Below are 22,072 nucleotides of genomic sequence, written 5' to 3' on the forward strand. Positions count from 1 at the left end.
TATTCCTTTCCAAGCATGCGCACGGCTCCTACATGCACTGTTATCCAATGCTTGGCTGCTGGGGTGATGCTGGGGCGACTTGGCTCTCATGCTGACAGAGAGGGCTCTGTGTGCCTGCTGTGGCATGTGTGCCGTAGGTTCGCCGCCACTGATCTAAATCATTAATAAGGATGTGGTAGAGCCCTGTTTCTAGGGCTGAACCCTGCAGCACCCCAATAGTTACCTTCCTCCAGTTTGAGAAGGTACCATTGAGCATGCTTCCTGACCAAATTTGGAGGCCTGATAGCTTTTCTGTCTGGTCCCCATTTTGCTAATTTGCTTATCTGAATGTCATGGGGCATTATGTCGAAAGCTTTGTTAAAGTAGAGATTGATTATGTTCACAGTGTTCCCTCTGTCCATTTGGGAGGTTATCCAGTCAAAACGTGAGATTAAATTATTCTGACAGGATTTATTTTGATAAATCCATGTTGGCTTTTATTAATCTCTGCATTTTCTTTGATGTGCTTACAGATTGATTTATTTAAACTTGAGCCCATTGTTCCATGTCATAGTATCACAGAATAGTAGAGTTGGAAGTGTCCTAGAAGGCCATCAGGTCTGCCCTCCAACTGTTGCCCTGTGAGGAGAATTCATTGTCATGTCTGGTTTGTTTACATGTTCATGGAATGAACTTGATCTCAGAACCCACCAACTTCCAGCACCATGGGACCTTTGTGGCATAAGAAATCTTGCAAAGGCAGAACAAGCTGTTTCCTTGACTGCTGGAATTCACTCTTCCCCAAAGATACGTATCAAGTGACCAGATGTTTCCAGCTAGATACTTTTCATGAATTTGCCCATTTGCTCAGCCACAGAATTTTAGAGGAGGCCCGGGAGTTGCTGAGGCTCCATCAGTGAGGGTGTTCAAAGATAGGCTGGACATGCACATGGTGGGCATGTCATGAGCGGAGCCAGGGGTCAGACTAGATGGCCCGGGAGACCCCTTCTGACTCGCTCTGTTTCTCTGTTTCTAAGTTTCAGCCTTCAGTTTGTAACACACTGAGCTTTCCCATCACATTTTCCATTTTTGCGCAAAACATCTATTGAGGAAGAAAAGACGGGATCGCTGAACAAGTTTTCGGGGGGCAGCACTAGAGATCTGCCGCTGGAAGCACATTGTGTGGGCGAGTAAGAAACCCCTTGAAATCCCTCCTTTCGGCCTCTGTAGACAGAACTAGGGATAGGAGCTGAGCATGCTGCGCCATGATGTCAATTACATAGAAACGTAGGAACAGAGCGAGTCAGAAGGGGTCTCCCGGGCCATCTAGTCTGACCCCCTCCTTTGTGCCTCCTTCTAACCTTGCATTCCCCCGGGGGATAGATGTGAGCGAGGTGCCTGCGACATTCCTCTTTTCTGTGGTATCTTGCTGAAGCTCACCTTGCGTTTCCTTCCATCTCCCCTGCCCTCGAGATTCATCCACAGACAATGAAGGTTGAAAGAGTCATGTGCATTCTAGCTCCTCTCTTCCAGGGACCCTCAATTTCACCTGGAACAGCATGAAGGCCGGAAGACGAGGAGGTGCTGCTAACAAAAACATGGCCATCGCAGCTCGCTCCCAGCAGCCCCCACGGATCCTTGTGGTGGACATCCGACCCCCTCACTGGGCCCACACCTCTCACCGGCTCTGTGATGCCCTGGAAAACGTCTTCTCCCTGGCTTGTGGCTTGGCAGGTCCTCCCCGCATCCCCCTGTTCAGCCTCTATGTGGCCCAGAACCAGCAGGAGTGCCTTCTGCCCTTTGTGGTGAGTGCAGAATATGAAGGCGCTCGCTTGTTGACTTGTCTGCACTCCCCACACAAGCCCATTCCAAAGGGCTTTAAATGTCCGCTCTGAAGCAGTTTGTTCTGTTTCTTTATTTTAATTTTCTGGAGGGGTAAAGCATTGGCAATGCAAAGCACAGTACTCCTGGGGGAAGTAGAGATGCTGCTAGAGCATCTGAAAGTGGCTGACTTCCTGTTACTTTACCTATTTTAAAAGCATTGCAAACATCAGTGCAGCTGAGGACAGCTTTTCCCTGGGAGCTCCGATGGGCAAGGGAAAGCCACGCCATTTGGCAGTGGGTCCCGTCAAGCCCCTCCCACTCCTGCTCAGGCCGAAGGTGGAAGGAGCTGGCTGCTGCTGGCAGAGCCGCTGCCTGGCCGTGGGGAGGTCCAGAGGAAGCCCGCGAATGCCAGGCTCGGCCCGTGAGCGCAGGGAGCATCGCAGAAGCCCATGCGCAGGAGCTGGTGGTGCTGCCCATCATTGCAGTGCACACCTGGAGAAGCAGGCGCCCGTGGAAATGCAGCCTTTGCTGCGGTGGTGGCCATGCACCGCCGGATGCAGCAGCTCTTTCCTGAAGAGGGCCAAGCAGGGCTGCTTCCTGGGTCATGATAAGTGGGGGCATCGACTTGGTGGGCTCCCCGCTGCTGCTCTCCGGCCGATCCAAGCTGGAGCTGCACTGTGCCCTCCCCAGCCCACGGACACTGAGGGGGCAGGAAGCATCCTGCCCCACCGCCCCGCCTGCAGCGTCTGGCAAAGAGCAGCCCCCTTCCTCTGCACTGTGGCATTGGGGGCGACCACGGGACCCCCACCTGGGCCCCCCGGCCCGCGTATGAGACCCTTCCCTGGCTGCCCCTACCCACTGAGGTGGCCCTTTTCTGTAAGGAGCAGCCTTTTTCGACTCAGGAATGTCCTTTTAAGGGGCAGTGAGCAGAACTGTACGCAAGTGCAGTCACACCAAAGACTTGTACGAGGGAAGTTCCAACTTGGCAGTTTTATTTTCAACACCGTCAGTTCCTTTCCAAATTACGCCTAATATTGAGCTTGCCATTTTCACAGCCACTGTGCGTTGGGTTGTAACGGAGCTGCCCACCACAACCGCAGGGTTCCTTTCCTGCTCAGCCACTGCCAGCTCAGATCCCAGCAGCCGATACTTGGGCTTTTTGCTCCAACATGCGTTACTTTACACTTGCCTACGAGGAACTGCGTTTGTCGACTTGATCCCCATTCCCAGCTCAGAGGGCTCCCTTAGGCGCTCCTCACAGTTTCTTTTGGTTTTAAGCACCCCAAATAGTCGGGTGTCATCTGCAGACTTGGCCACTCCCCTGCTTACTCCTGATCCCAGATTAATTATGAATAGGTTGAAAAGCATTGGCCCTATTACAGAACCCTCTGGGACCCCGCAATTGGCATCTTCCCGTCAGGAGACGTTACCATTCATCCCCACTCTGTGTCTTCTGCTCTTTAACCATTTACTGATCCAAAAGAGGACATGCCTCTCTACCGTTTTTACAATCCTATTATCATCCTGTTTTTTTAAGGCTTAAAACGGAGCTCTCAGTTTGTTATTTTTGTTATCTCTGTCCATACTATCTTATAAGGTTGCAATATAATGCTTGGTGTAAATTTTATTTGATTTGCTACATAATATCATATTTGGAATACCCAATCCTCTCATTTTTTGTGACTTATACCATCTTTTCTTCCTAATACTTGCTTTCTTATCTCCATTACAAAATATATTAGTCATATTTTGCCAATCTTCCAATTCTTTCCCTAATATCTTAATCAGTAACATCTCAAATAAAAAGTGAATCTTGGGTAAAATTTTCATTTTACAAACTGCTATTCTACCAAACCAAGATAATGCTATTTTTCTAAATTGCTTCATTTTCTCCTTTATTTTGGATTTCAATATTTATATTGAAATTAATAATTTAATAATTTTACATATCTTAATTTGAAATTTATTCTTAATTCTCTCCTTTTCTTCTTAAATCAGCAACATCTCAGATTTATCCCAATTAACCTATATACCCATTATCTCTCCAAATTCCACTAAATGATTTGTAATCTCATCCATAGCTGTAAATGACTCTTTAATTGTTCACAATATATCATCAGCAAATAAGCTAATCTTAATTTTATTCTTAAGTCCAGTACCTTTTATAGTACTGTCATTTCTTTTACTATTTGGAAACAATTCTATAAGCTAAATACTCTGTATGATACAAAATCCCTGTTTGATTAATTAGCCTAATTGTCTTCTTGTGGTCTGATTGCATAAATGATTTCAGGAAGAAATGCAGCTTTGTGTGTACATCATGAACCCAGTGATCAAGCAACCCCTCACGGTCTCATGCAAGCCCAAATTCCAAAATGCAAGGAAGCTGGAAAGCAGGCTTGGCGCCAGCTGGTGTGGGGCGTGCTCTGGGGAGGCCTCCAGCGTGGCCCAGCCACCCCTGGCTGCTTCCGCAGCACCATCAGCATGCTGGGCAGGTGACGGACTATGGCAAGGGGGACCCAGGGAAAGACACAAGGCCCTCGTCCCCTCCCAGCAGCTTGTCAGGCTGAACTTCCACGGAGCAGGAGTAGTAGGAGGCTTTGTGCTTGGGAGGGAGAAGGCACTGCTCCAGCTCCTCCGCCCGGAGGCTCCTGGCCATGGGGTGGGCAAGAGGTCCCCTCCCTGCCCGCTACAGAGGCTTTCCAGCCCAGGCTGCCCAGAGCAGCAGCCCAGGAGGGCCAGCCAGGCTGCGCCATTCCGTTTGTCTCCCCACAGAGCAGCCGCTTGCCTCCACTCCCCCCCTTGCACTCTGATCAGCGGTGCTCCGCAGAGACACTACCCGGAGCGGAGCGTTTTTATGATAGAGAGTCCATAGGCTCTCATCCCATGTTTAAACCCTGTTTTTAAAAATTTGCAATCAATTTGGCAAAAATCAAAATAACAGCTCACCAACTACAATAGAAGAGGAATCTTCCTGTATCAGATAGTTATAATTCCTTCATAAAGAGTGTGCAAGCAAAGTCAATTTCTCAGTGTTAACTCTGAACAAATGGGATTGTTTTTCTTTTAAACTCTAAACCGCTTTTTCTTCCTCATTGTTGCTCCAATCTTCCTCAAATGTTTAGGTGATGTAATTCAACACTTCTTTCTGGCACATGTAAATGTTAGTAGGATTAGTGCCACCATTCCAATTTTATTAAGGCAAGTCTGATCAAACCCTCAATTATCATTTTAAAATAATGGAGCCTGTTTTTTAATGACCCTTTACTAAACGGAGCCCGCCCTCAGTGGTGCGGACAGCACGCTGTCTAGCCCACACCTCCTTCTCTGTGGTGGAAGCCCCCGCCGGCTCGGTCTGCGCACTGTGAACAGCGGCAGCGTGTCGCCTCGTGCAGTTCGGTCTCTGCCCAGGCAGGGCCCCCTCTCAGCCTGGCCCTCGGTGCTGTGGCTGCTTCAGGGAGCTCAGGGACCAGATGCTCGCTGCACAAAGGAGAACAGCTTGAGGGGCCTGCCTGGAGAAGGAGGCCAGGGATTAAGAATTAATCCTGGTTTCAGGCCCCTCCCCATGAGCCAGCTCAGCTCAGGCTTAGAGGCTGGCCTGCTGAACTAATGAAAGTGCTGTCTTTCCAGGGTGCTGTCTTTGTGACAGTCCTCTCTGCAGAGGTTTTCAGGCGCATCTGTTGGGGATGCTCTCATAGGAGATCAGCTGAATGGCTCCCAGCACCCTCAGGACATCTGGATCCTTTCCTTCCTCCAAGCCTGTCTGTGAGTCACCAAGGGCAGGGAAGACCCTGCTTCCTAGTCAAATGGGGGCTTCCCTTAGGCCAAAGTGCCGCTTCCTTCCTCAGGGGATTTCCTGGATGTGCCCCCCACTCCCTTTCCTTGCTTTCTGCACCACCAAGCTGGTGTGGCACTGAGCATGCGGCTGTGCACACGCTAATATCCTTAGCGGAGAAGGAAATTAAGCAGAGCCCGACAGTCACCAAGCCCTTGACTATTTCAGTCCGTGTGAAAAGCAGCCGACATCGCACTCTGTCTCAGCCGGAACTGGGTAACTTTGCCACCTGCAGCACCAGCCACATGATTCTGATGGGCCGTGACCACACTTGGCAGGGCTTGCTTTCCTCCCGTTAACGGCGAGGTTCGACTTGGCAGCATATTGTGCATTAACACTCACTTCCCGTTCAGGCATGCAAAAGGACAGCTTGCTGGACCCACCCGCAGCTCCGTCACTGCTATCCAGTCATCACGCTCCTTGCCAATACGCAGAGCTGCTAAATGGCAGGCCTGTCCAGCATTTGTTTCCACAGCTTGCTAATGGCTTGCAGCTCGAAGCCTCTTACGTATCTTTGTTCCTAGATTCCGTTGAAGCTCCCAATATTGGGAGGAACGCATTTGTTATGTAAAACATTCCTATGCCACCAGTCACTTCAAAATTTGCAGGGCTCTTCACAGTGGCTACTGAAAACATGGAGAGGCGATGCTAACAACAAACAGCACGGCAGAAAGGGAAATGCATTCTGGGAATCATCTGGGAAAATCAAAGCCCGGCACCTGCACAACCGGCTGTGTGGTGGCCAGGTGAGGCTGCCCAGAAAAGAGCACTTTGGAAGAAACGGGCCAGTGCAGCTCTGTCAAAAAGGAGGGGATGCGAGGGGTCTGGATAAACGCACTTCTGATATGTTAATTTATAACTGGGCTCACTGGTGGAAAATATTAAAGATAAAATCATCGAGCCTATAGAAGGACAAATCTTGCTGAAGAAGACTTAGCATGGCTACTGCAAAGCTAAGTCCCTCTGCACAAGAGTCCTTCGAGGGTGGGTGGGAGGGTTATCTGGTAGACATGAGTTATTTGGACATAGAAATGTTCCCTGACACAGACTTGTCAGCAGGCTTAGCAGGGATGCAGTAAGTGGAAGGTCCCCTTGCAGACTGACCCGCCATCTCCAGTGCCAGAATATCAGTTGCTGGGGGACACGGGTGGGAAGGTGCTGCTGTGCTCATGCTTGGGCCACCTGGTTGTCCATTGTTTGAACAGAATACTGGCATAGCAAGGCCTTTTCGTAGTTCAGGCTTCCAGGCTCTTCCTATGTTCTTAAGCCCTTTCTCCTACTCATTGTCCTTTTATGCCCTGTCATTGCTTATCCCATTTTTAGCAGCATGGCTGCTAATCTGTGGCCTCTCCGAAGCCTGTCCCACCCCAAAACTGTCTCCCCTCATCTTAGAATCATAGAATTCTTAGAAAAGTTGGAAGGGGCCAGGAAGGCTCCCGATTGAAGTCCAGGCCCAATTCAAGGTGTCGGTTATGACCTATAAAGCCCTAAACGGCTTGGGACCTGGATATCTAAAGGAACCCTTGTGCCCATATATGCCCTCCCACCCCTTGAGATCAGCAACGGATGCCCTTCTCTGGGAACCCTCTGTGAATGATATTAGGAGGGTGAGTACCCGGAGGAGGGCTTTCTCTGCGGTGGCGCCCCATCTATGGAATGCGCTCCCCAGAGAAGTCTGCCTGGTGCCGTCATTATTTGTTTTTTGGTGCCAGGCTAAGACCTTTTTATTTAAAACTTATTTTAATTGCTAAATTATTGTATTTATTAGGATTTTAAAATTAGCTGAAAATGCACCAGGGGTTTTAATTTTTTTTTCTTTTAAATTGTTATATTGTTATTGTTTATGTATGTTTTTTTGTATTTTTTGTAAGCTGCCTCGAGGCTTTGTTGCGATGGGGGCGGCATAGAAATGTTTTAAATAAACAAACTCCCTCCTGCTACAGGACACCAATTTACACTATCCCACTCGGAGGGCTGTCCAGCTTCTTTAATGTCTCCAGTGTGGGAGAGCCCAGCGCCTCTGCAGGCAGCTGGTTCCACTTTTGTATTACTCCGGCAGTGAGGAAACTTTTCCTGAGATCTAGCCTGAATCTGGGGTACCACAGCTTGACTTGATGATTCCGTGTCCTGCACTCTGGCATCAGCAAGACGAGATCTTGACCCTCTGAGGTGCTTATAGAGGGATATCACATCCCCCTCCATCTTCTCTTCTCAGGGCTGAACATGCCCAGTTCTCTGTATCTCCTCACAGGCCAGCGTTTCCAAACCCTGGATCATTTTTGTTGCCCTCCTCTGGGCACTTTCTAATTTTTCTGCATCTTTCTTAAATCTCAGTACCCAGAACTGGACAAAGTATTCCAGATGACTAGATTTGACTAGTGAGGGGTATAGGGGAACTACTACTTCTTGTGGTTTGGAAGTAATACTTCTGTTAATGTATCCCAAAATAGCATTTGCCCTTTTGATGGCTGCATCACATTGTTGGCTCATACTTAGCCCATTGTGCACAATTACTCCAAGATCTTTTTCTTTTTTCAGTTCTGCTGCACCACGTATTCCCCATCTTTTATCAATGCCTTTGGTTTCTTTTTCTTGGGTGGAGGACTTGGCACTTGTCCCTATTGAATCTCATTCTGTTGCTTTCAGCCCAGTGTCCAAGTTTATCAAGATCGCCCTGGATCTTCATTCTGTCTTCTAGGGTGTTTGCTATTCCACCCAGTTTTGTACCATCTGCAAATTAGATTCTCTTTCCTTGTACTTCCTCATCTAAGTCTTTAATAAAGGTGTTGGAGAGCTCTGGGCCCAGGACTGAGCCCTGCGGCACCCCACTAGTTACCTCCATCCAGTTTGAGAAGGTGCCATTGATTAGCCCTCTTTGTGACCAATTTACCAAGTGATTTTGGATCCACCTAATAGTTGTCTATCTAGTCCAGCTTTTACTGATTTGCTTATCAGAATGCCATGTGGCACTGTGCTGAAATTCTTGCTAAAGTCCAGGTAGATTATGTCCACAGGTTTCCCTCTGTCCATTTGGGAGATTACTGAGTCAAAAAATGAGATTAAATTCTTCTGACAGGATTTATTTTGATAATTCCATGTTGGCTGCTCTTAATCACAGCATTTTCTTCAAGACAGTTGCAGATGGATTTTGTAATAATTTGCTCCAGAATTTTTCCAGGGATTTCTGTCAGACTAACTGGTCTGTTTTTCCCAGTTTCATCTTTTTTCCCCTTTTTGAAGATGGGGCAACATTAGCCTTTCTCCAGTATTTTGTTGGGATGCATGTGAAAATCAGTCAAAGCACAATTGATGGGGAAATGTGATGCCCCACACATTTCTAACTGTGTTTATTTATTGCTTCCACCGTCTTCTTTCAAGTGGCATGGCAGAGCTTTGTGCTGCGGTTGGTTCCCTGCACTATATGCTGACCAGACCATTTCCTGGTCCTTCGTACTCTCAGTGTGTACCTCTTGCTGCCCAGCCATACAGCTGATAGGGCCCCAAACAAATCCCCTGAATTCTGAACCTGGCCACAGTATTCTGGAATTGGAGGTAGGCGGTCTGGTTTCCTGTTTATTTTATTTTATTTATTTTTCGATTTATATCCTGCCTTTTTCCTACAAAGGACTCAAGGCAGCTTACATCATTCTTCTCCTCCATCTTATCCCCACAACAACAACCCTGTGAGGTAGGTTGGGTTGAGAGTCTGTGACTGGCCCAAAGTCACCCAGTTGGCTCCATGGCTGAGCGGGGACTCGAACCCAGATCATCCCATGCTCTTAACCACTCCACCACACTGCCTCTCATCTTCCACAGTGGAGGTCGCCACTCCATGTTTTCCATGGGTTGTGCAGTTCCTGGTGTAGTGCTGTGACTTGTACCGAGTCCAGGCTGAAAGACAGACCAGCCCCATGCCCATAGCTCCAAAGGTGGCTCCAGGTGGAGGGCGCTACCCGACCCAGGAAAAGCCTCCGTGAAACTCTTCCATCCCCTCTCCTGTAGTGGATCTTCTGAGATGGGGAATTGGTGGGGAAACTACCTGCAAAACCTGGTGGGTCACCGGTGGAAGATGTCCCCATCGTGCAATTTCTTAAGGAGGCAAGAAGATGGTGCGAGAAAAGCCTCACCTGGGAGCCCCCCGCCCCCACACCTCCCTTCTCATTCCTGCCTCCGTCCCGGGCATGGGGCGGGGCACTGAGTGGGCCTTGGGTCCCCTCTTCTGTCTCCGCAGCCCGTGCGGGGATGCTTTTCTCGGCTCCAGCGCTGCATCGCAGAGCTGCGCAGCTTCGCGGCGGAAGGAGCGTCCCGGGCTGGTCAAGACGTGCTCAGCCGGGCAGTGCAGGACGGGCTGCAGCAGTTCAAGCAATACACCGGGCAGGGCTTGGCAGGTGCCTCACGGTGCGGCTCTTCTGTGGAGGTAAGCTGGGCACGAAGCGTCATGTGTGGGTGCAAGCCGTGGGGAGGGGAGGGCCTCCCTACAATTTGCTGCCCAGCCCGTACCTGCAGAGGCTGCCTCAAGCACCAAGAGCAGGACACCGTGGACTTCACGGCCCCTTGCTTCCATGCCAGTGCCGCAGGGCTCATGCGCAGGCGCTGGGGCTGCGGGGCTTCCCTTGGTTCATCATGCAGGGAGAACCGCTGGCAGTGTCCAGACTCCACAGGCCCGTCTCCCCTGGCCTGCCCACTCTGTCAAACCCAAAGCTGTCATGGCTTAGGGAATGCCACTAATGTGCGGAGAAGAAGCACGTTGGGTCATAGAAACAGAGTGAGTCAGAAGGGATCTCCTGGGCCATCTAGTCTGACCCCTGACTTCAGCCATCACCACTCATGACATGCTTGCCATGTGCATGTCCAGCCTATCCTTAAACACCTTCACCACTGGGGCTTCAACCACCCCCCGTGGAAGCCCATTCCTTACCTAGGGGCCCTAACCATGAGGAAGTACTTCCTGGCATCCACCCTAAATCTCGGTCCCCTGAGCTTTGCTCCACTGGAGCATGTCCTGCCCTCCACTGCAGGGGGAAAAAGGTCATGCCCCACCTCTGCGTGGCACCTCCTCACGTACCTGTGTGTTGCGAACAGGTCCCCTCTGAGCCTCCTCCTCTCAAGGCTGAAAGGACCCAGCTCCCTCAGTCTCTTCCCATATGGCTTTCCCTGCAATCTGGCCACCATCCTTGGGGCCTTCGCTGCACTGACTCCAACCTTGCTATATCCCTCTTGTAATGTTGGGCCCAGAACTGAACACAGCACTCCAGTTGCGGGCGCACCGGAGTCGCACAGAGTGGCAGTAACTCCTCTCTCGATGTGGAAGCCACGCTTCTGACTATGCCCACACAACACCCAGTGCGTTGGGTCTCTGGACTCAAGCCTCAGGGACGCAGCCCTCTGGGACAGGCACTCTGGGAATGGGCTCAGAATAGCTTCCCCCAGTTCTGCCTTTTCTTCTGAGGGGTGTTACTTGGAGTGCTGTTACTGGCTTCATTTCTGCACTGCCCATGGCCAGAGCTCTCTGGGCAGTTTGCAGCAGAGAGGAACCGGCGACACTGGTGGGAGCACTGGGTGTCACTAGCTTTTCGTCCGTTCCTGCGAGGAGCTCCCTGCCTCTTTCCGCACCCGCTTTATGCGCTTGACATCCTTGTGAGGCACGTCTGGCTGACCATGGGACCCCTTTTTCAGGATGGTCACAGATCTTCCTTTGAGAGGAGGCTGAGCCAAAGTGGAGGCTGAGCAGTGCTGCCTTTTCTGTCACTGGTTCTCTTTTTCTGAACCACCCTGAGCAGATGGACCCTTTGCTTTTCCAAGGTTTCATCCTCGTGTTCTCCATGGCTGGGCGGTTGGTACGAGATGCCAACAACGGGGTCCCTTTTATCCCTTGTTCCATGTGCATTAACCCAGATGCTCTTGATGGGGCCCCTGAGCAGCTCCTCCTGCACTTCTCCGCAGTATATGTGAATGGCAGCCAGCCTGTCTTTCTCCCGCAGAGGTGCTGTAATGTGGCTTTGCTTTCAGATCACGGTCCTGACTAGCCAGCTCGGCACAGAAGTAGCCAAATGGTTGGAGGCAGGGCTGCGAGGGGCCAACCTGGCCTGCCTCCAGCAACTGCAGGTGCTGGCCCTCTCCAGAGGGGGCGCCCAGGAGCCCTCGGAAGGTGAATGGGCCCACCCGGCCGGGCAGGGGCCCAATGGCAGCGGTGAGTGCAGCGGCCCGGTGGCTCGCAGCGGGACGCGGCTGCCTCTGCGCTGGGCCCAGGGCGGGTGGGCGTGGGTTGTCCACAATCAGTGGGCACACAAGAGAGTGCTGGCGTTCCAGATGTCACCTAGCAGAGCACGAGATTATCCGGCCGATGACCCATCCCTGGACCAGCGCCTTCCCGGAGGTCTGGCCTAACGTTCCCCTCATGGCGAGGGGTCGCTGGAACGTGTGCTGCCCCCCGTGGACCCGGGACCCCGCGTCTCTTTCCGCTCCAGCCACGAGGCACTGCAGGGCAGCCGGTGTGGCTTGGGAGCACGGCACTGGGCGGGGGTGCGGGGCCGAGGGGCGCTGCCCTCCCTGGCTGCCCCTGCTGTGAGGACTTCCCTGGCTGAAGGCGCTCCCTCCACCCAGTCCTCGGAGAGCGGATTTCAGCCGCGCTCGTTTCGCTTCCTGTTGTCGCTCTGGCTGCAGCAGCTGCTCATCCCAACCCACCTTCTCGAGGCACAGCGGCCCACCACCCACCAACGCTTCACTGGTCCCCGAACTCGGGGGAGGGTCTAATGATGCGCCTGCGGTGGACTGACGGAAAGCGATGCTTCGTGGCGTTGCACAAGCCCACTTATCGTGACTTGTGTGCAAGATGTACAGCCTGGCCCGAGTGCTCGCCCTCCCCTGCCTGGGGTGGCGCAGCCCTCCACTGCCACCTCCCGGGCAGAGTCACCATGTGCAGGCACTCTGAGTGGCCCCCTCTGCCTGGACGCAGGGCTACCTCCGGGCTGCCTGGCCCGGGACAGCAGGCAGCCTCTCCTCCCTTGTAATCTGGAGCCACGCTCTCCCGAGGGGCTGGCCCCTCCTGCTGCCCCCCCTCCATTCTGTGACTGGTGCCCTTGTTTCTAACCAGCAGCTGGTGAAGCTTCCCTTCGCTGCGCTTAAGGGTGTGCGATTCAGAGGGTTAATTTCTGAGAGGGTTAGGACTGGCTTTTTGCAGATGGCTGGATCCACCAGGGGAGAAATTCGAGGTGCTGGAAAAATGCCCACTCTCTCAGCGCATGATCTGCCAGGGAAAGCTCAGGCTGTTTAAGGGGTGGAAAGAGCCGGCTCAGTGCATCAGGGCTCTTTCCTGGACCAGGAGGTCTCTCGTGGGATCCGCTTTTGTGAGCATGGCCAGCACTTCCCAGGTGGAGTGAGCCAGCCTGTCACCCACCCACGTGCTCACAGGACACAGCGTCCATGAGACACAACCCTGCTTGGCATCCTGTGAAAGGCACGGGGTATGTTCAGATTTGGGGGTACCCCCCAAATGAGGATTCTTGAGGCAAGTGCAGGAAATGACACATCATTACTTGGAGGCTGGACACCAGGCGGCCTGGGAAGCTCTCTAGATGAACGTGGGGAGCTTATACCCTCCCTCTTGAGGCTCCAGGGACTCGCTCTGAGTCTGAGAGCTGAGCAGCAGGACCACCCAGCAAGCATCTAGCCCCAGCCTTCAAAGGGTCTTTCACTGCTGTTGGGCTGCCGTCACGGCAGGACCCTGCCAGGATGTCCCAGCTGTGGGCGTGTGGAGGCTGCCTGACTTAACTTTCTCCTTGCCTTGCAGGAGGCACTGCGATCCTGGGCACAGGCATTGACCTCCAGGCTGTGGAGGATGACACGGTGGCCCTGGAGATGTTCTTCAAGACCTGGCTCCATGATCATGACACCAGTCAAGAGCACCTCCATCTCCTCCTGCCCTCTGGAGCCCTCGGTCAATCTGCTGTGCCCCGAGCCAGCCAGGGTAACTTGCCTTCCCTGCTGCTGCCAGCCACTGCCCTCCTGAACCCATGGCAGTCACACCTGCAGCCCCGACTGAGGGAAGCTCTGTTCCCTGGAGCCGTGCCTGCTGGAGAAGGGCACTCGGTCTGTCACCGTCACCATGCAGGCCCCTGGCACTGGCAGCCTTTGCACACGATGTGTGCCAAAAAGGCCCCCGCAGGGGCACGCACTCATCTCGCCAAACCTCTGCACCTCCAGGGGGTCCTCTGCCCTTGAAGCACCCTCTTGGTGGCGTCCTGACCATGTGCCTGGCTGGTTTTTCCCAGCTGCTGCCAGGTGTTTTGGAATGCCATTCAGGTAGGTGGAGGAAGGCTCTGCTGCTTGGGATGGATCCCTGAGTAGGGCTGGCAGGAATGCTACTTAAGCAGGCTGTCAGTGCCAGCGAGTCAGGATCCCAAGTGCGTGAACCTGAGCGGCCAGCAAAATTCACAGGGTGAGACAAGCTTGCCAGGGAACCCAGACCCGAGGCATGAATGGACCCCTGCTGGCAGACATCAGGGTCAGGAGTTCGGCAGGCAGGTGAGGAGCGGCAGGGCAGGCAGCCAGGGCAGCTCGCCACCCCCTTCCTGCCTGTCTGGCTTGTTGAGTTTTCCAGGTAAACGCATTCTATAAGGAAACGCAGCCAAGAATGGGTCAGGGGAGCAGAGGCTGTCGACACCGATGTGAGGTGGTGGGTGGGTTGTGCAAGTGCACAGACGACACGCAGCGAACGTCAGTTACAGGTAAGCAACTGAGCCATCCTCTTTGTGGCCTCCGCATTCCACATGTGGGCAACTGGTGAGCTTCCCTCAAAGCAGAGGCATGCGGTGTCGTCAGCAAAGGCAGCCAAGAGGAGCACCCTTGCCTGGTGCTGGCATCGCGCTGGTAGTGCTGGACGGAAGCCGGAGGAGTGGACCATGCCACTGGTCCGCAAAGGCCCTACAGGGTGCCAGCGTGCAGCGCTGTAGATGCTGCCAGCGCCCTAGACGAATGTGTCCCTGGTCCAGCTAGCTGGTGAGCCATTTTAATGGTCTCCATGATCCAGGGAGCGAGTTGCTGGGTACTGATGGGCTCAGCTTTGGACTGTTCACTGTAAGAAGCAAGTCTCTGGAACTGGCGGGAGGCTTCAGCGCAGGACCAATGGAACGCCAGCACCAGTGGAACCAGAGAGTAACCTTTGGAATGACTGTGCAGCAGGCTGCATAGCTGCCTTGTCCTTGTGGAAAAGAAGGAACAGCGGATCGATGCACCAAGTGTGAAGTTCGCTTACTGGCCTGGCCGAAGAGATCGCCCTCAGAGAAGCAGCCTTCCACGAGAGAAGGCACAGGCCCGGAGTGGCCAAAGGTTCAAAGGGAAGCTCTGCAAGATCCTGTTAAACCCACCAACGGGCTCCCTCCTGGCACGAAGGACTGGATGGGCAGGTCAGGCTGTGCAGACCTCTAAGGAACCAACGGGACAGAGGGGGCAAAGGACTGAGAAATGGTTGACCGTCCCAAGAAGAGATCGTGCCATATTGCCTCTGATGGAGGACCGTTTGAGGCCTCTGGGGATATGTGGGGTGGATGCCTGATAAAGATATAGGCTTCCGCCTGGGCGAAAGCCACAAGGACACTCTGTTTGGCCATGCACGAGCGCCTGATCTTTGCCTGCTGGGCCACGTCCAGGATTGCCTGTGTTTTGGGAGGGAGATGGTCCTCCTGATCTAGCAGCCAATCCTCCACACTGTCGAACAGAGAGGCTCTACTTCTGGATGAAGAATCATCCCCCAATTCTGGGAAATGATGTCCAGTCTTCTTGGAAGGCGGATGAAATTGTGGTCGGACAGACAGAGGAGGTGGGCAAACCACACCTGCTGGGGCCACCATGGAGTCATGAGGCTGCAGGAGGTGCCCTCTCTCCAGACCATGGCAGGCACCATCGGGATCAGTGGGAGTGGTGAAAGCAGGTAGAACAGGCTCTCCTTCCAGTGGAGAAGGAACACGTTCCCCATCAAACCAGCCCAAGAGCAGAAGGCTTTGCATACTGCATTGAGTGGTAAGGCGAAGAGGTTCATAGACAGGGTTCCCTAGGCCTTGAGTTGCCGCTTCAGAATGTCCAGATGCAGCTCCCAGTCATGGGTCCTCTCAGGCCCCCTGCTCAGCGTGTCTACTTTAACATCATCCGTTCCGGCTACATGGGTGGCCATGATGCTAATGTCCCATTCCAGGCACCATTCCTAGATCTGTAGTGAGACGGGTCGGGGATGCCGCTGGGGCTGCCTTGTTTGTTCTGGTAAAACACCGCTCCAGCTTTATCCAGGGCAACCTGAGCATGTTTGCCTCTAAGGAGTAGCTGGAAAGTGACGGGTGCTCTTTGTACCATGAGGAACTTGAGGTAATTGACAGGTTGCAGGCGAACCCAATCAGTCCACAATCCTGGAGTCTTGCAGCTGGCACAGTGCGCCCCGTCCCAGATGCAACACGTCTGCTCAGGGTTCGGCCTGGTTCCTTGGACATGAAGGCAATCATGTCTTCCAGGTTATGTTGGCAGGTCCACCACAAGGGGCTCGCCCAAGCAGAGCATGGGAGCCCCAACTGCTTCCTGACTGAATCACGCTGGGGCTGGTCAATGTGTGCAAACCAAAGCTGCAGTGGCTGCATCCATGGCCTGGTAAACCTGGACAACTGTGACCGTCACTGCCGTAAGTCCCAGGAGCCAGTGTACACACTGCGCCATAGTCCTGGGCTTGACCTGCAGAGCCGAACTGACTGGCACCACCACACCTCTGCCGTCACGGAGTCTAGCCTGACTCCAATGTAAAGGTTCAATTCCAAGGGAAGAAGCACAGATTTCTCAGTGTTAATGCACACAGTTCCAGTCTCTCCAAAAGATTGCATGTATCCTGGATGGAGTCCAATAGATCTTCCTGGGATGGAGCAGCCAGCATCCAGTCCAACCTGGATCCCCTGCAACCAGAGGTGGGTGCACACCATGACCATGCATTTGGTGAAGAACTGGGGTGTGTGGAAAGACCAAACAAGAGCACAGAAAACTCAAAAGCATCAGGCCCAGTTTGGAACCAGAGAAAATGCTGACAGCCCTGGCGAAAGGACTCATGGAAACATCCATCCCTCAGATCAACCGAGACAAGCCAGTCCCTTTGGCGCAGCAGCAGCAGCAACAGCAGGTTTTGTAGCAAGACAATGTGGAACTTCTTGTGGGGAGTGAAAAAGTTCATGTCTCACCAATCTAAGACAGCGGGCTGCTGTTCTTCTTTGGAACAATGAAGTGCCACGAGTAGAACCCACAGCAGAGATCGGAAGGAGGGGCAGGTGGAATGGCTCCCTTTGGCAGTAGCATAGCGACCGCCTCTGCCAGCAGAGAATGGTGCCCTGTCCCGAGAGGTGGAAGGGTGTCAAATTCGACTTGTTACCTGCTCTCCACAGCGGAGAAAACACACAGATCTGATGTTACGGCTTCCCATGCGGGAAAGTAGATGGTAAGGCAGCCTTCACACCATATTTGTGCCACGGGAGCGGGGCTGGCTCACTGCAGCAGTCAGTGGTGCTGCCTCTTGGTTTCCAGCTCCTTTTGGGGATGCTGTGACTGAGAGGAGGCGTCCCTTTGGCATGGCTGCGCAGGCTGCGGTCGGCGTGCAGGCTGGTGCTGTTGGCTCCAAGACTGGAATGCGGATGGGCCCAAGGCCACTTGCGTGCTCTCGACGGCTGTGAGAGCCCACGGCCCACCCGCACCGCAGCCCTGGCGTCCTGGACTCTGTTCGGCTTCTCTTCTCTCCAGGCACTGAAGAGGCCCTTGACTGCCTTTCAAAACAAGGGGGGAAACTGCTTGCCTCCGAGTGGCCATCAAACAGGTGATGCCCTTTGGCATCGCCCTTCAGTGGCCACCCATGGTCCCTGCCCCTGCGGTTGGGCAACTACAATAGCAGCCCAGCCAGGTTGTCCCTGCCCCTTCCACCTCCCAGCACACCACCCCATCAGGTGGCCAAGGTGGCCACATGTGTGCTGGCCAGTTGAGCTCCCTCAGCCCCTGGCAGCAGCTGGGCAGGGAGGGGAGGAGGGCAATGGTGGCGGTACCCGTGTTCTCGGGGGTTCTAGGGAGGCTCAGAGGGCAGCATTCCACAGCGGAGGGGTGGCTGATGGAAGTAGGTGCCACTGGGTGAGAGAGAAGAGAGGCGGAGAACGTTTCTAAAAAACTGAAAAAGAGAGGATGATAGTTGTTTTTTTGTTCTTGGAAAAAGCTGGGTTTGAAAAAATGATTGAAAAGAGTGCAAATAGAATAGGAAATACAGACTGCAAGATGGATAGAAGGTTCTGAGAGTACAGGAGAGAAAGCCCTGAGGCACCCAGGACTTCAGCTGTCAGCAGGTCCAGCCGGTGTGGCCAACAGGAAGGAATGCCAGGAGCTTCAGTCCAAAACCCAGGAGGGGACCTGCTGGCGAAGGCTGTATTAAAGACACAGGCAGCCCGATTTGTGGCAGGTACGCAGGGCTCCCTGGGAAACGGCCTGCCTGGTGCAAAGGCTGCAGATACAATGCATCTGAGGCAACCTGGTCATGGGGTGGGTTTAGCCACTGTGGTGCGTGTTGGAACCAGTGTCTGGGGGACATGCAGTCACGACATCCTGGAAATTTCAGTTGCTAGGCAAAGGTTGAAAACCAGACTATCAAGATGGCTTTCTCTGAAGAGCCACCTGTTCCACACGCCGGGTCAGCAAGCCGGTGCAGCTGAGGGGTCCCAATGTGTGAAGGAGACGGTGCTGTAGAGAGGAGGGGTTCGGGTTTGTCAGACTCTGGGGAACATTTTGAGGCAAGCCAGGCCTGCACAAGTGGGAGGGGCTGCACTCAATTCAGAATAGGATTAGACCGCTAGTCGGTCATTGCCATGTGCCCTCGAGTCACCTGCAACGTACAGCAATGCTAAAGCCCCACTCAGCCCTCCAAAAAAGATGGGGAAGCAGGTTCCATTTGAACTCTGCTTGAGGGAAGCGAGGAGGAGCTGGGACACATTTGGCCCAGGAAGAGCCATGCTGGATCAGACGCTGGCCTGCCAGGTCCCGCACTCCACACACGCAGCAGCAACCCAGCTGCCCAAAGCAGCCCTTTTGCAGGATGGGGGTGAGACCTCCTGCCCAAGCGCTTCAGCAGCTGCTCTCTGAATCACCCGGAGTGAAGGTGTTTTCCATTGCCTGGAAGCTGTGCCCAGCCTGGTGCAACAGGAGTTGGCTCGATCCACGTCAGACCGCTGGCCTCTCTCCAGGCCAGGGCCGTGCACTGGTGCCTCTCTCATCATGCCCTGAATTCCCTTCCGTGCAGGTGCTGAGGCTACCTGTGGCTGGGTCCTGGTGGTCCCCGCCGATGCCAACAACCTTGCTGGGGCATGGGTCCTCCCAGTGGTAAGGCACTGTTAGAGGAGACCACGGGGATGAGGAGGATCGCACACCTGTGTGTGTCCCCACGTGGTAGCAGGCAATGCTCACGGACCAGCAGTCCATGCCACCTATCCCTGTCTGGACTGCCAGGGCTCCGACACCCAGTCTTCTTCCCCCGACAGTGTGTGTGAAATGCGACGTCCAGGAAAGGCTCCTCAGCCCCACTCTGCTTCCTGCGGACTGCGGTGGGACAGCAAGCGTGGACAATGCCACCAGTCCCTTCTGGGCAGCAAGGAGCCACGGGCAGACACCTCCAAAGCTCCGAGTGCTCAGGTACCTGGCTGAGCATGAGCAGGGCCTTGAGGCATTCATAGAATCATGGAACAGTGGAGTTGGAAGGGGCCAAGGCGGCCATCCGCTCCAACCCTCTGCTATTGCAGGACACCAATTTACAGCACCCACTCAGATGTCCAGTTCTGGGTACCAAGATTTAAGAAAGATGCAGAAAAATTAGAAAGGGTCCAGAGGAGGGCAACAAAAATGATCTGAGGTTTGGAAACACTTCCCTGTGAGGAGAGACAGAGAACTGGGCATGTTCAGCCTTGAGAAGAGAAGATGGAGGGGGATGTGATATCCCTCTACAAGCACTTCAGAGGGTGCTTATAGAGGAAGGTCAAGATCTCTTCTTGCTGATGCCCGAGTGCAGGACACAGTATAATCAATTCAAGCTGCAACAACCCAAATTCAGGCCGGATCTCGGGAAAAGCTTCCTCACTGTCAGAGCAAAGGGGCAGTGGGACCAGCTGCCTAGAGAGGTGGTGGGCTCTCCCACACTGGAGACATTCAAGGTGAAACTGGGCAGCCCTTGGAGTGGGATAGTCCTGTCACAGCAGCAGGGTGGACCCAATGGCCTTCATGGCCCCTTCCATCTCTGCTATTCTCTGATTCTGTTTTGTACCTTTCCCGTGTCCTTTCCGGTGTCCCCCATTCCTTCCCTTTCTTCATTTCAGGTAAGAAAAAACTAGTGGCAAAACCCGACCGGTCGTGCCCTGCAGCCCTGGCAGCGTGCTTAGCCCTTCTGGGTCAGCAGTCACAGCAGCCTTCACTGGCGCCCTATGCAAGCCATATTGTAGCCCCCCTGCACCCCACAGGGGCTGAGGAGCCACCCAAAGCTTATGGGAGTTGCCACTACAGGGCACTGAAGACTGAAGGATTGTGTGAATCGGTGCTTTTCGGGCTCCCACTGGTCATCAAGCCCACAAGCTGCTGGCAGATGAACTGGGATGAACTGGAGGCCAACCAGCACACTTTCCAAGCGCTTTGCCACTGCCTGAGGGTGAGTGTGGGGCCTGCGAGGGACGAGGCTCCCCAAGGGGGCTGTGTCTACACACGGCAGCACCGAGCAAGCTGCACCCAAGACCAGGCCGTTCCTTGGGCCGGGCCAGCCCACCTCGTGCCTGTAGACACCCCTCCCCGTGGGCATACTAGCCCAGCCCTGTGAGGAAGCCCGGTATTGAGCCCGTCTGTCTTTCCAGAGGACTTGGTACCCTCTAGCAGGACAACCCCACCCTGCCCTCATCCTGGTGCACTACAAGGGGCTCCAGGAAGGGCTTCCCCATGCCAGGGAGACCGGGGGCGGGGGTGGGCAGGCACTCCACAGACCCGGGTCACTGAATCTTGGCTTCCTTCCTCAGGAGCGGGAATGGCTGCTCCTGGCCAGGTATGAGCTCCGAGGGGAGACTGGTGGGGCCGGCGCAGCAGCCAGCTATCAGGTCCTCCTGCCCTCGGGCTCCTCGCTGCTGCTGCGCCCCGTGGCCACCCGAGAGCTCCTGCTGCCCTGCTCCTTTCCTCTCCTTCCTGTCAACGCTCCCGACACTGCACTCTGCACAATGGAGGCAAGTACCAGGGACCCCGAATTCTGCCCCAAATTCCCATCACACCTGGGCAGCATAGCCAAGGGCAAATAATGGGGCAAGCACCCTCAGGAGGAGCACAAGCCACCCCCCCCCCCCGGGTTACAAGGACGCACTGCCCATCAGGAGATTGTGTAGCACAAGGACAGGGCTGGGCCTTGAGTCACAGGCGCACACAAGGCCCCAGGAGCGCTGAACCCGGATCGCACCCAGTGCGGGACATGGCCACGTGCCCCAGCTCTCCCCCTCCATTTCTTCTCTCTTAAAGCCTCCCAGGCTGGTGGCCATCACAGGACCTTGCTCAAGTCCTCCTGCCTTAACTTCCTGCTGTGCAGCTGTGCTGCCTTCAGTCTGCCCTGAACTACCCACCTGCTGTTAGGACCCTTCACTCCTCCCTGCATGTCCCAGAAGGGCCGTTTTCCTAAACAAGAATGCAGCCCCACGGGGCGTGCAGCCAGCCCTTATCCCTGGGGGCTGCCCTTCCCCTAGAAAGCAGATTACAATCAAGGCCTGCATTCTTGCAGAGCCCAAAGCTTGTGGGTGATGTGATGAGACGAAACAGATGGCGGTGCGAGGGACAAAATAACACCCCCCCCCCCAATCTCTAGAGCATCCTGGACAGCCTGGTAGTGGAACCTGCCTACAACCCCTTGAGTGTGACCACACACCTGTACGGGGTGCTGAGGAGCAGCTCAGGCCAACCGCCTGCGCCCCGGCTTCAGCGACCGGCAGAATGGCCCTTGCCACGCCAGGTGCAGCACACCCAGCCACCCCGGAACAGAGCGGGGAGAGGACCCGGGCGGGGGGTGGGGGGGCCTCTGCGCTGGAAGCCTGCTCTGGGCGGTGTCCTGCTCTGGGATGGGGAGTACTTGCCGCACCCCCCCACCGGGATGCCAGAGCAGAGGCGCCTGGGGAGTCGGGCAAGCCGGCGCTCTCGGAGGGTCACCGGCTCCCTCTGCCCACAGCAAGCCAGCCGACCGCACCCGAGCAAGGCCAGGGCGACTGTGGCTCCGCTCCGCATGGCTCTTCCTGCTGCCGGCCTCGCGTCCTCGCTCCCCTCGGATGAAGAGGAGGAGTTCCTCGCCTCCACGTAGCAGCCACCCTCAGCCCTCCAGCGCATGTCACGGTTCGGGGCGCCCTCCTGCTGAAAGTCAGGCTCCCTTGCTTCCCC

At 54.4% G+C, this 22,072-nt stretch overlaps 1 protein-coding gene across 1 annotated transcript; it reads left to right on the forward strand.

The window, feature by feature from the left end:
- The first annotated feature begins 1,538 nt into the window (after positions 1–1,538).
- LOC123022580 (meiosis 1 associated protein) lies at positions 1,539–21,995 on the forward strand. Its single transcript, XM_044428416.1, has 9 exons — positions 1,539–1,784; positions 9,870–10,055; positions 11,648–12,014; positions 13,428–13,604; positions 19,171–19,321; positions 20,183–20,324; positions 20,683–20,883; positions 21,510–21,653; positions 21,867–21,995. Exons 1-9 carry the CDS (start codon positions 1,539–1,541, stop codon positions 21,993–21,995), a joined length of 1,743 nt encoding a protein of 580 aa, XP_044284351.1.
- The last annotated feature ends 77 nt before the right edge of the window (positions 21,996–22,072 follow it).

The sequence above is a fragment of the Varanus komodoensis genome, unplaced genomic scaffold (genome assembly GCF_004798865.1).
Source record: "Varanus komodoensis strain SLA01 unplaced genomic scaffold, ASM479886v1 scaffold2, whole genome shotgun sequence".
Classification (NCBI taxonomy): Eukaryota; Metazoa; Chordata; class Lepidosauria; order Squamata; family Varanidae; genus Varanus; species Varanus komodoensis.

Excerpts from the sequence above, each read along its gene's own strand:
- LOC123022580 (XM_044428416.1), top strand. The coding sequence starts at position 1,539 with ATGAAGGCCGGAAGACGAGGAGGTGCTGCTAACAAAAACATGGCCATC. Across the intron at positions 10,056-11,647 it reads GGTGCGGCTCTTCTGTGGAG|ATCACGGTCCTGACTAGCCA; the intron begins GTAAGCTGGGCA and ends CTTTGCTTTCAG. Across the intron at positions 19,322-20,182 it reads CCAAAGCTCCGAGTGCTCAG|GGCACTGAAGACTGAAGGAT; the intron begins GTACCTGGCTGA and ends TTGCCACTACAG.